Source organism: Puma concolor, chromosome D3 (assembly GCF_028749965.1).
Source record: "Puma concolor isolate L17-30 chromosome D3, mPumCon1.1.hap2, whole genome shotgun sequence".
NCBI classification, from domain to species: Eukaryota; Metazoa; Chordata; class Mammalia; order Carnivora; family Felidae; genus Puma; species Puma concolor.
In genome coordinates, this window is record NC_141678.1 from 43,736,531 (window position 1) to 43,754,138 (window position 17,608).

Sequence of the window (17,608 nt, forward strand, 5' to 3'; positions counted from 1 at the left end):
CACCTGAGGAATCCATGGGAAATTGTGAATTTGGATTTTGACTTAGAGAACCATTTTTAAAACATTTCTACTGTCAAGAAAATCACTTTGTGTGTGTGTGCATATGTATACAAGTGTGTGCACTTATCCATTTTTTTTATGTAGTTATTTCAGTTTTAGATAATTTCCTAAATTTAACTCTGCGAACTCTTTACAAAGTCATGGAAAATTTAATAAGCATACATCTTCCCATTTATTTTATGTTCAATTATAATTCATTGCATGCCTTCTGACTCTCTTGTGTAGTGGGTTTCCATTTTTATATTCTTTTGACCTCTACAACCATAGCTGCCTGCCCCGTGGAAACATTTCTTCCTCTCTCTGTCCTTTGTCCGCCCTTAATAACAAGTAAGAATAACAAGCTGGTGAATGGGATGCTCTTCACCGAATCTGGGGACCTCATTCTTCTCACCGCTGGGCCATAGTCTGTAAAATAGATTCCCCCCCCCCCCCCATTTCCCTCATTATTTATTTGCCAACTCTTCCTCATTTGGGTCATTTCAAGTTGATTGACTCCTTTCTCATCAAGGTTCAGAACTGGGGCTACATTCAATGCAGAGTAGATAATTACTTTAAAACACCAACAGTAAAATTTGTTGCTCTGTCTTGGCTCACTTTTCCCTTAATTTAAGTGTCCTCAACTACAGTGTTCACTTGAAGAAAGTAAAAAACACATATTCATAAAGGAATGAGGAATGTCTGTCAGGCTGATTGATATTTTCATTTACATCAAGGCCCCTTTTTTCCCATCAAAAACACTAGTTCTGTTGGTTTGAAAAAATCAAGTAGGTATGTGAGAGAGAGTGGATTAGTCTCTTTTTTATGCCAGCACCTGCTCCACAGCATAATTTCCACATGTCCCAACACTGTTTCAGTGATAAACAGCAAATACACTATCATTAGCTGAGACTCACTCCCCCTTGGCTCAGCAGGGTTCCCATCATCATGATATTAGCTCCTCTGCTGCCCCCCAAATAACACTTTTTAAAGCAAAAGCACTCTGGGGCACCTGGGTGGCTCAGTTAAGGGTCTACCTCTTGATTTCAGCTCAGGTCATGATCTCACGGTTCCTGGGTTCAATCCCCATGTCGGGCTCTGCACTCACATTGCGGAGCCTGCTTGGGATTCTCTGTCTCCCCCTCTCTCTCTGTTCCTCCCCCACTTGTGTGAGAACACTCTCTGTCTCAAAAATAAATAAACTTTTAAAAAAAATTAAAAAAAAAAAAAAGGGGCGCCTAGGTGGCGCAGTCGGTTAAGCGTCCGACTTCAGCCAGGTCACGATCTCGTGGTCCGTGAGTTCGAGCCCCGCGTCGGGCTCTGGGCTGATGGCTCGGAGCCTGGAGCCTGTTTCCGATTCTGTGTCTCCCTCTCTCTCTGCCCCTCCCCCGTTCATGCTCTGTCTCTCTCTGTCCCAAAAATAAATAAAAAATGTTGAAAAAAATTTTTTTAAAAATAAATAAACTTTTAAATAAATAAATCTTTAAAAAAAATAAAGCAACAACACTCAAGGCAGATGTTGGGTTGCGGGTTCACTTTTCTCATCTTTGCCCTACTGGATTTAGTTTTGTGAGTACTGAGGGACAAAAAACATAGAAATGCTGCTGCATGCCCCACATTAGATCTTGGGATTCATTTCAGGCTGGGCTGGGGTCTATAGAATCCCTTGAGTTTCTTTGGTCAGTAAACCCCACTGCACTCCCCACCTCCCATGGTGAAAAAGAAAACTCTTCCTTTCAGGCTGTGGGCTCCTGATTGTTCCAGGCAGTGTTGTTATGAATGTCTGCATTTTGACTGTCAGGCCTCTGAGCTGAATGACTCTCCCAGGATGGCTGCATACATCCTGGCCCGCAAGTGAGATCAGCATGTCACTCATCAGGTAGAAGGCAAGATGGGAGAAAAGGTTGTGAAATCCCAGCACCTGAGAGCTGAGGGAAGTGGCCACTTCCGGTTTGTGTGAGAGACCTTCACTGAGGGAGTGACAGAGACTGCTTTTCTCACTTTGTTAAACGGCTTGATGTGTAGGGTTCTAGAGAGAAATAACTGGTTTGTTTAGAGATATCCAAAAGCAATCATGCAGAGAAATAAAATTCCCACACCTACAAGAGGTGGTAGCCATACATATGGCCTTCAAAAACCCAAATGAGTATAGATTTTTACACTGTAAACCACACAGGTACTAAAGGGGTTCAGGCCCAGCTGGGCATGGGGTGGGGCTAATTTTACGAAAGGATTCACAAATGTGTGAGTAAAGTTTTAAAAGAAGTCGTTTGATGGAGAGGAAACATTTTGCAGGGAGGAGGAGGACAGATCTCAAGACCTGGAGAAGGAATGAGCACATGTTTGGGGAATGCAGTGTGAGCTCCACACAGGTACCCTGGTGCTCTTTCCCACATTCCCTCAAGCTTTTGCTCCAGTGTTACTCTCTGAAGCCTTCTCTGACCACGCTATTTAAATTGCCATCCAGGGGCGCCTGGGTGGTGCAGTCGGTTGAGCGTCCGACTTCAGCCAGGTCACGATCTCGCGGTCTGTGAGTTCGAGCCCCACGTCGGGCTCTGGGCTGATGGCTCGGAGCCTGGAGCCTGCTTCTGATTCTGTGTCTCCCTCTCTCTCTGCCCCTCCCCCGTTCATGCTCTGTCTCTCTCTGTCCCAAAAATAAATAAACGTTGAAAAAAAAAAAATTAAAAAAAAAAATAAATAAATTGCCATCCAGGGGCGCCTGGGTGGCTCAGTCGGTTGAGCGGCCGACTTCAGCTCAGGTCATGATCTTGCGGCCCGTGAGTTCGAGCCCCGCGTCAGGCTCTGTGCTGACAGCTCAGAGCCTGGAGCCTGTTTCAGATTCTGTGTCTCCCTCTCTCTGACCCTCCCCCTTCATGCTCTGTCTTTCTCTGTCTCAAAAATAAATAAACATTAAAAAAAATTTTTTTTTAAATAAAAAATAAAAAAAAATAAATTGCCATCCATCTCCTCTCCCACAAGCCCTTTGCCCATTCCTGGCTTGATTTTTCCCATAGTGTTTATCACCTTCCGACACCTTACTGTATCTTCCTACTGGTGTGTAAGTTCCATAAGAGCCAGGATTTGTTGTCTGTTTTGTTGACCATTATACCCAGTGCCTGGTACATAGTTGGTGCTCCATATTTATTTCTTGAATAAATGAATAAATGGGATGTAACAAGAAAGAAGCATAAGGAGGTGGGCAGGGTTTGGGGGTCTAGATTAGAATTCTGGCAGAGAATCGGGAAACCTGAATCCTAAAGACAGGGCTGGCCCATGGAATGGGGCAGATAGTGGAGTTCACTGGGCTGTAGTTTCCTCACTGTAAGACAGATGTTGGCCTAGATGACAACTGATTCTCCTCCTGGCCCTGAGGTTCTTCAGACCTGTGTGGTTAGAGGAGGCTAGCTGACGTGCATCTTGGAATCTACTTTGAGCCACCTGGAACTTACTATGGCAGTGGAGAACACCATGGGTTTCTGAAGCATTGGGTCAAGCTGGTATTTGTGAAAAGGTTTTCCCAATATACTCAAGCAGATTTTTTGTTTGAGGGGTGGTTAAGAGGCTACAGATAAATTATTTTTTTTATCACCATTTAATTAATCCTTCTTGTACCTCCTTCTTTCCACTAACTTATCTCACCCAACTTCTGCAGGTGTGAACCTACTGTTAAATGGTCCATTGGAGACCGGCTTTTGTGGCTACTGTGTCATGTACTAGAAGTTCAGAAGAAAATTCCTTAGGAGCAACCAACTTGCTTTGGTTCCAAGCTTAAACTGTGCAAGCCCCCTGCACGTCTCATAGTTTGCCTTGAAATTATAAAGCTGCCTTCTCTTCCTGGCCCACCCCATTCCAAAAATTCCATCACCATTGGTGGATGATTCCCCTGAAAGGCCAATAGACCTTACCAGCCAACCTTCAAGACAGTCCTGACCTCTCACAGAGATAATGAGCATTTATTTAGGGTGGAATTAACTTGCTTTTCAGTATGTCACCACAGAAGAGTCAGAGAGAAATTACAGTCAGTAGAAGCCCCAGGCCGTTCAGCCGCTCACTAGCTTGGATAGTCAAACTCTTTGATGCCCACTTTCCCAAACTCTGTAACATTAGGGTCAGAATTCCTACTTTGCAGAATTGTGAAAGGGATTGTAAGTAACCAGGAGAGGGTGCCTGGCACATATCAGGGCCTCAGGAAGAGCAGCCGTCCTCAGCAGTGCCTCTTTGCCTTAGCAGCAACGGCAGACTCTCACCCACTAAACAAATGTTCAGTGGCCTTCCTCCAGATACCTGTGCAGTGTATGTGTCTGGCTCAGTTATACAACAGACTCTGATGGCCTGAGCTGGAGCTGCATTTTCATAAGTCCTTTTCATTAAAAGATTCAGTGCCTAATCACAGAAGGACATTGTTTGGTAGTGCCAGATAATGAAGTAGTCAGGGCTGCTGAAATGTATCAACAGGATTGTTGACAGCTCACTCTGTGTCCATAGGATAAAATGAACAGGACTGGAGCCAAGAGGAGGGGGGCCAGCGAGGAGGGACAAATGCAGGAGATGTGATGGTTGAGCTCCCTGATGAGCCCGGATTCTGTTCCTCAGAATCGAAAGCATTTGTGTACGGTTCATATAATAAAGGATTTCTTATTTTAAAAGCCACAAAGAGAAAATAATGGTGTTCTGTCGAGACAGTATATATTCTGGCAGACACTATATACTCTGAGTGGCTCATTACATCTGGCTTTTTCCTACAGCAGTTCTTTTTTAGTAGGCAGGGCACTAATGATAAATTTTAAACAAATAACACATACTCTTTTTTAAAACATTAAACCCAAACCAGAACTGACTGCCATATATATATAAATATATATACTTATTTATAAATATATATATATATTTATATATTTATATATATATAAATATATATATGTATATATATGGCAGTCAGTTCTGGTATATATATTTTTATATATATATATATGTATAAATATATATATATAATTGTTTTAATGAAAAAAACTATACCCTTGTTAAATGTGCAGAATATTAATATAAGCTCAGAAGGAGTACTGAAGATTTCAAACTCTCCTCTAAATAATTTTCCTGGTTTGAATATACTTTTATGAATGCAGAAATGCTGTAAGGCTTCATTTATTTTGTGCGGAAAGTTATTTCATTCCCAAGTCTTGTCCTGCTTCCGTTTTCATGATTCTCCACATCGTTTAGGAAACTTGGCATAATAAGGTGTCCAGGGCTGGGATTTATATTTGGGGAACTAAATTACTCATTAATAAAAAAAATTTTTGCTAACTAAATCCATATTCCACCATTTAGTAAATGGCCTTTATAATAAGCAAAAAAACTAATTATTTGTGGGATAAAGTGTTTCATGTATTTAACTTTTGTTCTAATGATATTGCATAATATCCAAATAACTAACCAGGATGTTAACTCTTACTGTTTTGTTGTTTTTGATGGCATTTTAATTGTAGGAGTTTATTTGAATCATCAGTTTTACTGTTAGAGCCAAATCATTCTCATGGGCTTATGGGAATATATGCCACCAGGCGGTAGATTAATAACTATAAAAAAACCACATGAAAAGGTCACTGCAAATCTGGGATCAAAACCTGTGGTTTTCTGGATTTTGCAACCCACCAGCTTTTTGAAGCTCCTCTCTGGTAATATGATTTTTATGACAACACCACAGAGCTTTTATAGACACTTGTGATAATTAGGACAGACCAGGAGTACTCCACACTTGCCCACAGTGCCAGGCTTCTTCACCTGACAAGGAAGGACATTGATCAGCACAAGTCTGTCTCAAAAGACAAGCCATCCTTGTGATGGCAGAAAAGTATGATAGTTAATGAAGGAGACCCTTTTGTTCTTCAAACAGATTGGGAAAACAGACTGGATTGGAGCCTGGACCGCAGCACTTGGGAGGGCTCTTTATGGAGAACCACAGCAGAAAGGAATTCTCTGCTGGAGAATTCTGGCCCTTTGCACTGTCATTCCTGCAGTGTTGCAGTTATTCTCTCCAACCAGCTAACCGCCAGCCCCCTGATCAGCGGCCCCACCCACCCCCCATCCTTCTTACTTTAAACATGTGTTATTGGAAACAGGGCAACACGAGGAACTTTGAGTTTGGGCCCTGGGGATCATATTGTCAGTCTATTCTGAACTTCCGTGCGATACCCAAGGACTTAACTGGGAGTGATTCTGATTTCACTGGGCCCCCAAACTTACTTTTGCATAAGAAAGACTAGGACCCTGGAAAACACATTTAAAACATGAGCCAAGAATCAAGTTCAGTGGGAGCTAGTTTAAGAGGGATAACCAACAGAAAAGCATGGATCCTTCAGGCACGTTCTATCTGTGGCCTGCTGAATCACAAATGTGCTATTTGGGCCAGGTTTTTTGATCCGCTGAGTGTCCTGGTGGTACAGGGGCAAAACTGCTTCATTTCCTGAACTAGAATGCCTTATCTCCAGCACTCTGCAGACTGATTCCCTTGCCCTTCCTTCCCCCCCCAGCCCCTCCAACAGGAACAAAGCCCCCAGTCTCTGGAAAGTAATGCTGAGAAAACAAACAGTACAAAGGCTGGTAACAGGGGGATATCTCTCTCGAATGTTTTTTGTGACCATCTAGGTTCAAGGAGGGGGGGTCCCCAGCTACGTGAGCCAGCAGGATCTCTTTGTAGTAGGCATCTGTATGTTTGGCCAGGTGTCCTCCCAGCAGAGGGCAGAGAGGGAAAGATAAAACAGAATTCTTATTAAAAATAAGTCTCTGGGGAGAGAAAAAACAAGACACAGAAAGTGTGTCAAGTGGAAAGGGAGGCCAGGCGGTGCCATCTGATATTGATTAAATGCTTGATTAGGCCAGCAGGGAGAAAGGCACATCACGAGGAAATGACCCTGCTCTTCAGAATATGAACCAGTGACAGCGGTCTGGGAGCAGGTCTGCATGAATACCACATGCACAAGATGTCCGGTGGTAAACACAGTCCTAGCACACATGGCCATAATGGGAGGGAAAGACCCTTTCCCTGAGAGTGAGGACGCGTGGCTCCTGATTTGCTTTACCTCGCCGGCCTCACTTTCCCCATCAATAACACAATGACACTTGACCAGATGACCCCTAAGCAACTTCCTCGCCCTAGATTCTGTTATCTATCCTAACCTCTCTGGTGACCAACTCTTCTGAGGCTCTGCTAATGGAATGCAAGAAATAGCCCTGGAGAGACATAAAGAGCTCACCCACCACAGTCCTAAAATCCAAAAGGAATGAACCCCCTCCCCCATCAGTCATAAAAATGTCATCCAGTCTTTCCAAGGGAGGTTGGTCCAGCATTGCTGTGTCTATCATCTTTCTGTGTTTATAGTTGCCACCAAAGCAAGTTTATGGTTTCTGAACATGAGATGTGGCATATTTGTGGGTCTATTTACATTTCCCCCCTCTCCCAATTCCAAAAATATTTTCATTCTGACTGATGTAAGGGCTCTTTGTTTTGTTTTAAGCTGCCAAATTGTAGAGAATCTAAGAGCTGATGGGTGTGTGTGTGTGTGTGTGTGTGTGTGTGTGTGTGTTCATCCTTTATTCAAGGATGAGCTGTTGAAGTGTTTTTGTTTTTTTCTCTTTGGCACTGTCATGAGGACAACAGCATCTGAGTACAGGGTGAGGCCAGATTCCAGTGGGAATGGAAGTAGAAGCTCCCACTGAGATGAAGGGCCAGTGAAATCGAGATGAAGGGATGACCAGAGAGAGTCACCATGGCAAAGTAAGATCATGGCATTTGAAGTTGGGCAGACCCAGGTTTGAATCCTGGCTGTGATGTCTATGGGATGTCATTTCAGCTCTCACTGCCATGCCTCCTTGAAGGGTGATTACAAATAAAGGTGCTGTGTGGAAAGTACCTAGCTCAGAACCTGGTACAGTGTAGGCAGTAAATGAACAGCAAGAAACTATAGATGAGATAATAGTGATAAAAATATCCCCAGGGAGGATTCGCAGAGCCTGGCAACTGAGTGAATTAAAGAATAAGTACAAAAGAAGACTTGAGTGTGTCTTTGAGTGAGGGACTCAGATAGTGGTACTATTTAGGTTGGATGGAAATACGGACATTGGTGGAAGTTAGAGATCTGGTTTGGTGAAGATGGTACTGAGGTAGTTTTGGACAGGAGAGGTGGTGCGGAGACATACAGGTGGCAATTAAAGAAGGAGGATGAAAAGGAAACAGAGTGAAAGAAATAGGAAAACTGATAACAAAGAAGTTGATTTTCTCTAGGTCTGTTTGACCATTGAGTCTGACTTTACAGCTTCACCTTCAAGGAATTGGCTACCCAGAGGTTGATCCGGCATCATCATCTTCTCAGTAAACCTTAGCTCCTCATAATGTGTGTCTCCAACTAAGCATCTTCTAGACCTTGTTAGAAATGCAGAATCTTAGCTCCTACTTCAGACCTGCTAAATCAGAATCTGCATTTGATAGTGTGTTTTGTAAGCACTTTATAGTTTGAGAAGCACTGTTGTAAAGCAGGTGGCCAGACTAGCAGTGTCAGCATCCCCTGGGAACTTGTTAGAAATCCAAATTCTCAGGCACCTTCTCAGGCCTCCTGAATTAGAAAGGCTGTATTTTGACGACTCCGATGTACCCTAGAGCTTGAGAATCACCGCTCTAAGTCATGGAACAGATGGATTGAACCCCCTCCCCTTGGGTCTGTAGCACAGAACACCAGAGGGATTGGTTAAACCCTGAAAGTTAAAATGGAGTCATTGTTCTATGCTGTTTCTCTCATCATTTTGCATTAAACACAGCTGAAGAACTCTTTTCACTGAAGAAGGGCACTATGCGTAAAATTGCAAACCAGAAGGGGGGAGCTTTGGCTGAAGCTTAATCCTCACGACTTACCCATCAAAAGTTATTGAGCACAATTATAGGAGATCAGTACTTTATGTGCTGTTGCTCCTGTGGGACACTATTAGTAAGACACACATAGGAAAACAAGGAATCTCCCGATATTTCTTACAATGTGATTTTCACATTTAAATGTCCACCGTTTTTGTCTTCTGTGATTCTAATCAATTTAATGGAAAGTTCCCTTTTTATAGGTTAGTTTCTGGAGTCACTTGCAGAAGTGATGGTGGTTTACCACTTAGACTAGAATGCTTTTCAAAAAGTTGAACTGTAAGCAGTAAAAATTTACCTCCTTTCATCAAAAATGTCTGGTTTTTCTAGTTTCCTAGTCATTATTCAAGTCACTGTGATAACGTAAATAAGGGTCAGTGTCTGTTTTCTGTATACATATAATGTACAACAATAGTTATATATTGACCATTTTAATCATGAAGTTACCTATATTTTCTGCTGCAGGTTATAGTACATTATAGCCAGTGGCATAGTAAACCAGTTCGGTGTTGGGAGGGTGGGGGGGATGAATGCATGTCACAGTTTATGGTGGTTGCTAATTTCCATGGTGTAAACACTCCCTCCTGGGCCGACTTCAAGCTACCAACAGTTAAACAACCAGCTACCCAGATTCCCACACACTTAACAGCTGACTCTTGTAAAACCAGTAGGAACTAGCTCGAGTATACCACTGAACAAACATTAAGGGACAGGCCACAGTTTTTTTGATTGGTGTGTTTGAATTGTGATAGGTCCAATAATAGCTGAAACAAGTAGATTTGGGTGTTTAAAATCTTCTGTCATGTAGAGATTTTTATTGAAATTATAATTATTTTTTTGTCATGTAGAGATTTTTATTATAATTATGGAATTTGATCTGAAATTATTCTGAGACAAAGTTATATGCAAATGCCCAATCTCATTAAATACAACAACATTAAATTACAACATAATGGCATTATTCAAAGTCTTTGTGTTGCTAAAGTGGTATGTTTAATTTTAAAATACCATTCATTCTGGGGAGCCTGGGTGGCTCAGTCAGTTAAGCATCCAACTCTTGGTTTCGGCTCAGGTCATGATCTTTTATGGTCATGCGGGTTATGAGTTCGAGCCCCATCTTGGGCTCTGCACTGCCAGTGCAGAGTGTGCTTAGGATTCTCTCTCTCTGCCCCTCCCCTGCATGCATGCGTTCTCTCTCTCTCTCTCTCTCTCTCAAAATAAATTAAAAAAAAAAAACCCACTCATCCTATAGTAAGGCATGTGGAAAAATTACTTTTTTTTAAAAGTAGGCTCCATACCCAGCATGGAGCCCAACCCAGGGCTTGAACTCAACTCAAGACCCTGAGATCAAGACCTAAGCTGAGATCACGAGTTGGATGCTTAACCAACTGAGCCAGCCAGGCGCCCTAGAAAAATTATTCCTAATCATAGTGTTTGAAGCAACATGCAAAAAGATAGTTTTCAAAATGAGATCTCTGGTTACTATTATTAAAATTTGACTTCTCTTACAGGTATCCAGGAAGGAACGCAGTGTACCAAATGTAAAAATAACTGGGCACTGAAGTTTTCTATCATATTATTATACATTTTGTGTGCCTTGCTAACAATCACAGTAGCCATTTTGGGATACAAAGGTAAGTACTCTTTCCTTTTTCCTTCCAAATGGCAGGTTTCTCTTTATGACTTTAAACATGAAAAAAAAAAAAAGACACCCCTGTTTGCAAGTATTTCATTAATTCAGCTCAAACGCACAAGTAAGCAACATGATAAACTTTGCTTGAGCCTCTTGTAGCTGTGGGATCAGAGTCCTTTTGACTCATTTCAACAATAAGAAAGGTCCTCTGTGACTTATAAAAATTTTTCTCACTGTTGCATTTTCCTACCTGTTTCTAGTTCCACCCTCTTTTTTCATCTTCTCTCTAAGAGGTGCTATGGAAACCCTGAGTCAGCACACAGGAAAATTGTACTGACACAGGGTAAGCCAAACACAGTCTCCAGAGATACGACTTACTTTACTCAGGGACTGGGCAGCCAGTTCCCTTTTTTCCTCTTCAGCACATTTACTGTGACCACTGTTGTTTATATAGCTCCATAAAAATATTGCCCTGCAGAAGTTAAACACAGAGGGAGCACTGCCACCTCAACAATACTTTATAGGATGTTAGGTATTCTTTCAATGTGTCTGGTTTCAGGTCAGTGGAGAATTATTGCCTCAGACTTGCAAACAAAGCGGGTTCACCACCATCACCACCACACCCATTCTAGATACTGCAGGTAAAAGGTGTCATGATTCAGAATCACAAGCTACATAAACCTTTTTACAGAAAACAGCCATAGAAGCCTTTCCATCAAAGATATGTGAGACAGGCATGTCATCTGGTTTTAGCAAGAGGCAGACGTGGGGTCTGCTAATCTTCAAAACCTTCACTCAGCAGTCATCTCGGCTGCCTTCCCTCAGAACTGACAGATTAACAGTGGAGAATTCCCACAGGTTCTTGGTTCATAGATTTACTCTCCTTGGGGAGAGAAAGATTCAAAGTGAATTCCCCCCAAGCTATAACTTCTGTCTCCTCTCTCCCAGTGTCTAGAAGCTTCCTGAGGAAACCCAATGTGTTGAAATGAGAATGGGCTTTGGAGCCAGATGGTCAAGTTCATTCTTGATTCTGCTGTTTGTAATACAATTAATGTTTATTAAGTGCTTGTTGATATTCTAGGCATCATGCTAAGTCCTCTGCATGGTTGTGTAACCTGGGTATGAAGCATAACTTCTTTGAGTTTACTGTTTCTTAAAATGGCAATTAATAATGCCATTTTTCAAGGTGATTGAGATGAGCAAAGATGATGTCATTGAACCACCTGTCCATCTAGTCCTACTAGATAGTGGCCATATTTCTGTGTTTCCTCTTCATAACTGCATTTATACAGCTATAGCCATTAGAATGGCAAAATGTTAAAAATACTCAATATAGGTGAGGCTTGGAAGTCTCATCTGTGAGGTCACACACGGAGAAAATTATGTGTGTCCTATAGTGTGTTGACTGATTAATTTGAGCACAGTGGAAATTTGGAAAACTACCATGTAATTTTATCCATTTGTGATTAGTTAATCCAAATTAGTATTAACAAAGTAAGTGTTAAGAAAGGTTATTAAACTGTGGTAAGGCAGGACAAGGAGTAGGGAGGGATCCTAGTGAGGAAAAGGAGGGTCTTTTATGTCCCAGGTAATTCAGACTGGCTCTCCTCCTTTACCAAGTTATTTAGGTCACTGCTCACTTCTCCTTGACTGTTTCTAGCAAACTCAGATAAAGGAGAAACTTGGCAAATGGCCATTTAATAAGTACCTTTAGGGCTTAGTACTATGTGATACCATGAAAGCAAACATTTACTACTGAAAGAGAGATGACAAAGGTTTGAAGAGCATACCACCATATGGGATTTTGTAATTCTTACCACTGCAAAGAAGTAAGATCTGAATCTTGACGCCTTTAGAATGATACGGAAAGATCCAAATTTAGAGGAGGGTTTTTTTTTCTTTGTTTTTAAAGTACAGATGTTTCCTCCATTTTTATGACATTTGAAAGCCCTTCTCAGCTCTGGCATGTTTTGCGTGTGCTGGTCCATTTGCCTGGAACACCTTTTCTCTGCTCTCTACCTAAAATGACACCTTCTTTCCCTTCATGTTTCATTCAGACATACATCCTGCAAGAACGCCCTGAAGGCTGAGTTAGGTGCTCCTGTCACACTGTATCATTATGGCAAGTGGGCTTGTCTGTCTCACCACCCAAACTATAAGTTCCATGAAGACAAGAGACTCCTATCTTTAGTTTGTTATATCTCCCATCTAGCATCTAGCCTCATGGTACTTATTAGGCACCAAGTGAAGTTACTGAATAAATTAATGAGAGAATGGATGGATGGATGGATGGATGGATGGATGGATGGATGGATGGATAGATGGATGGATGGATAGATGGATGGATGGACGGATGGATGGATGGATGGATGGATGGATGGATGGATGGATTGTAGATCAGGGCTGACTTCTGTAAAGACAATCAGGTGGTGCCCAGGGACTCTAAAACCATTCTGCACTTAAGGCATTGCTACCACTCAGATCCCTACCTGTAAGCCTAAAATCCTGAAGATCAGCATGGCCTTCTCCGTGGGTGTCATCTGTCCAGGATGAAGTGGGGAGAGGTTGAGGGAACCAAGTGCAAGTGGACACAAGATGATCGTCTTGCCCCTTTTTCCTCCTTCAGGGGCCCCCATCTCTCAGGCATCTACTTAGAAATATAAGATAATACAACATGCAGTTTTGGTTTCCAAACATAGTCTTCATAAACTAAAGTGTGGATATTTTCCAGGTGTGTTTTCTCTTGTACAGTGATTCTTCTTTCTTGCTAATAAGATTCTAGTAACCGCACATTGTAAGAGGCAGAAAGATAAGACCTAGTTCTCCCCTCCCATGTCTCCCTTTGAAGTCTAGAGAAACTCTGTCCGTTGCAAAAAAGAAAGGAAGAAAAAGAAATATTCAGACAAAGAAGATGTTTCTCTGAAGGAGAAGTTAGAAAGGAAAGAAAATAGAAACTGCTTTATGTATCAGAGTTAGCAAAGGCAACTCCATACTGTTTTTCTCAAAATTGTGTTTTTACTTCTCCTTTTATGTCACTCAGACAGCTACAAGTTGGGATATAACTTAGTTCCTTCTAGAGAATTTGCTGCACAAGTCAGGGAACTGCTGAGTCACCCACACAGGTCTGTACCGTGGCTGTGACCATGACACTCATGAGCTACTTTATAGAAAGCGTGTTCCTGGACAGTTTCAGCTTGGGTCATTCTCTGCTTGGGTTTTTTATCCTCAGTCATGGAGCTTCCGTGGCAGAAGCCATCTTTTAATTTCAATGAGTTGTGTTTCCTCCAGAACATTCCCTGAACGGGGAAATTGTACTCAGTTGTCCTTCCCAGCAGTCATCCATCTTAAGGTAATGAGGATAAAGAAGAAAGACAGAAATCTGAATATTTCTCAAGAAGAATCTCCTGTAACTCAACATTCCTAGTCACAGAAGGTCTACCTTGCTGCTAAGCTCTCCTAACCTAGCAGTTATGTCCATCAAATCACACTGAGTTGGCTACGTTAGAAGCCAGGGTAACACCATACAACCATATCTCCTAAGTGTTTGTAATGAAACCTGAAATAGTGTTCAAGGTAGAAATGTCTTTATTGCATTCCAGGGGAGTGCAGCTGGTATTCCCAGAAGTCCCAGGTACCAATGCAGGGGTATCTCCCCTCACTCAGTCCCCCATTCAGCCTGGGACAGACACTCATGCGCACCAAGCAGGAGCTCTGTGCCTTGCTGCTGTTCCTTTCCTCAGGGACTGGACCATGAGCTATGCCTCTTGTGGGAGGAAACCATATTTAGGAAAAAGAAATAGTACATAAGAAGCAATGTGGAGTTATAGAGAAAGCATGGGGTTTGGAATTAGATCTCCTGGACTGCCAGCCCCCTAGTCATTTACAAGCTGTGTAATTTTGGGCAAGCTACTGAACGTCTCTGAGCCTCAATTTCTTCATCTGTAAAATAGCAGATTAAGGATTAACTGCAGTGATGGCACAGTGCACCTCTCAAAGAGTAGGCCCTCAATAAAGAGAGGCTGTTACTGGTGTTATCATTGGTGTGGTGTGGAATCCGATCATCTGGGAAGGCTGAGCATAGTTGGAGTGGTCATCTTGGAGTGGACCCTGAAGGATGGGTGGCATTAAGAGAGAAGGAGGTTGATGGTCCAGGCCAAGGGATGGTACCAAAATGCTTTTGTAGAAAAGGGATTATTGTCAGATTATCCAAGGGAATTAGGCTTTGGGTACTTGAAGAGGGCTGACCCTTTAGCTATAATATCTGAAGCAGCAATTATTCTAAAGAAAAATTCTCTGTTAAACAGTTTCTAGTAAAGCGGAGCCCATGAAAAAAACAGACTGCTGGGAACTCTTCTGTTTCATGTTCATTTTCCTCACAGGAGAGGGACCTACAGACAGAGGTCTGCATCGATAGACAGTTTCTAGTCTAAGAGAGGATGGCTCTGCCACCGTTTTCCTGGTTAACAACTTGTGCTGATAAGAGTAAAAATTGACGAAAATGCTGTGTGCTATTACAGCAAGTGTTGGTTCTGGATGTCCATCAGCTGGGTATTTTTATGTAATACCAAGCTGCCAGCTTTGCAGCCCTGAAGTTTGCAGCTTTATACCCAGATCCTATTTTTAAACACAGACGCACACACCCCAGTGCATGTAAGCAGTTCATTAGCATTTGTGGTCGGGGCAAATAGCTTCCTTGCTGAGCGGAAGAGAAACCTAACAGGTTTGTTATTTGTTTGTAACAAATGTATTCATTCCCTTTGCGCAAACCTGAATTATCTGTCCATGAAAATTCTGTGTTTTTTTAAACTAAAATGGAAGAAAAATTAGAGAGGGTAGAAAAATGACTGCCTGTCAGCATATTTAGAGGTTTTTTCGGCTTCCGGGGGAAAAAAGGGCAGGACTTAAAATCCTGTGTGTGGTTTGAGGACAGACTGAGGCATGTGTTTTGATTTGAGGATCAAAACTGAATCTTAACTCATAAACATTTTATACTTTATTTTTTAAAAGTTTAATTTTGCTTAAATGCAGATGAAACATTTTGTTCAGTTTCAGGGATTTATGAATGTGCATGCCTATCTAACAATCCTAAGGTACAGATTACTGTAACTGTACCTCTCTTGTCTATATAGTCACTTACCAAAACAACAATCCTCATTCAACTGGATGTTGTACTCGTTGCCAGTGCTGAGGCTTCCCTGGGGCGTCTGGTTTGTATGTTTGTTTGCATGACCTCTATCTAGCTCAGCCAGTTTTTCACAGGCCTCAGTAGCCAGCAGGCAGACTCTCATTTATTTAAATAAATAGCATTATAAACAAATATGTGTTGAATGCCTACTAAGTGCCACACACTAAGAGGCATGGATAAAACTGCGTACACATTTTCCTGCCTTAAAGGATCTGATAGTAAACAAGCCATGATAACACATTGAAGGAAGTCCTACAGTAGGGAAAGGACTACTTGCCAAAAGAATTCTGCAAGATGCCCGGCAGCAAAGATTTCCCACAGGAAGTAATGAGCTGAGTCTTGAAGAGCAAGTAGGGCTTAGCGTGGTGAAGAGTCCAGGGAAGAACATTCTAGGTAGAAAGAACACATGGAAGGGCTTGGGTGGGAAGGTATTTGGTACAGTGACTGCATGGCAAGGTTCTCCAGGGAAGGTGCTAGGCACCACAGGGCTGGGTCAGTTTAGGTCATACAGACACATGGGAGCATACTTCTGCTTCCTGATAGGAGCCAGGGGAATCTTCTAACACGGTCTTGCATGGGTGGGACACTTGATAAATAAAAACAAACTGGCTCCATTACCTCACAATTAACATACAAAACATATTCATGCTTAAAAAAAAATAAAGTCCGTATTTTCAGAAAACCGTTGATACCAAGAAAGACTGCATCTCAAGCTGCTGGAGGCTGGATCTCACAGGAGTCACTTCTGGAGAAATACACTCTTAATAGATATTTTAGAAAGAAACCATATTCACAACCATAGAGAATGACTGCCTTCTGAGAACAAAGAGAACAGAAGCTTTTACTTAACATTGTATCACTAACTCTTTCCCTATCGCGTACAATCAAGAAAATGCTAAGAAAAAAAAAAAAGGAAAAGTCTTCATAGATCATTGTTTGGAAACCAACTTAGGCATCTCCTTGGGAACTGATAAACTACAGATTCACTTGTCACTAAGGAGAACCAAATTTTTCAGGCCTCCTGAAAGAGAACGGCAAACACTGTTTCCCTTTCACGAAGACTGTTTATAGAATTAAGCTAGGTGTTCTTTGCTATGGACTCTGCTTCCAGATAAGTGAGTACCACCTTCCAGGAATAGTAGGGAGTCTGATGAATGATGAGATTTTGTAAATGATCTACCTATGGAAGTTCCTATAGAAAATAATACAGATCAAAAGCTTATATAATACATAAAAATTAAAAATTAGTTTCAAACAAGGTCTGGAACATCTGAGGCAATACAGAATCATAAGAACATACAGTTCTCAACCAAATAAACTATCACTGGGTTTTGTGACAAGTTATTTTTCTACGAGAATGGCTTATTCCTCATATTTGATTTCATTTATACTCTTTTTGTGTCAATCTGTTTCCTGTATTCTGTAATGAAATGGTCTTTTGTTGAAACTGAAAAATAAATTATGAGCAGGTGTGTGTACTAATCTTTAGTTTCCAAATCTTAGTTGTAGAAAAAATGGACAATGTTACAGGTGGCATGGAGACATCTCGCCAAACCTATGATGACAAGCTCACAGCAGTGGAAAGCGACCTGAAAAAATTAGGTAATCTGCAACAAGAATGACCCATTAAACTAAATCCTCTAATTCTACATTAAAAGACCATAGCTCTTTAGAATGACATTGCTATAAACTCACATCCACCCAGAAGGACATTAATTTTTGTGTTGTGTGTTGAGTTTTTCCTCACAATTTAATTTAAAGGCGTCTACGTTTTAAAGTTAAAGAGCAATCTTAGAGTTGGATTCTCCCCACCCCCAAAAACTACTCCATATGCCAGTTAAAATCTGAAGACCAG

General features: G+C 41.6%; 1 protein-coding gene and 1 long non-coding RNA gene across 2 annotated transcripts in view; one reads left to right on the plus strand and one right to left on the minus strand.

The window, feature by feature from the left end:
- LOC147575530 (uncharacterized) overlaps window positions 1–13,217 on the minus strand; it is a 39,317-nt gene extending 26,100 nt beyond the window's left edge. The window contains exon 1 of the long non-coding RNA XR_015242482.1: window positions 13,058–13,217. This is a non-coding gene — a long non-coding RNA (uncharacterized LOC147575530). The remainder of the gene's footprint in view (window positions 1–13,057) is intronic.
- Window positions 1–17,608, plus strand: part of COLEC12 (collectin subfamily member 12) — a 194,240-nt gene that overhangs the window by 134,652 nt on the left and 41,980 nt on the right. The window contains exons 3-4 of the mRNA XM_086682574.1: window positions 10,447–10,569; window positions 17,257–17,355. Of these exons, the coding sequence (XP_086538700.1) occupies window positions 10,447–10,569; window positions 17,257–17,355 (222 nt within the window). The remainder of the gene's footprint in view (window positions 1–10,446; window positions 10,570–17,256; window positions 17,356–17,608) is intronic.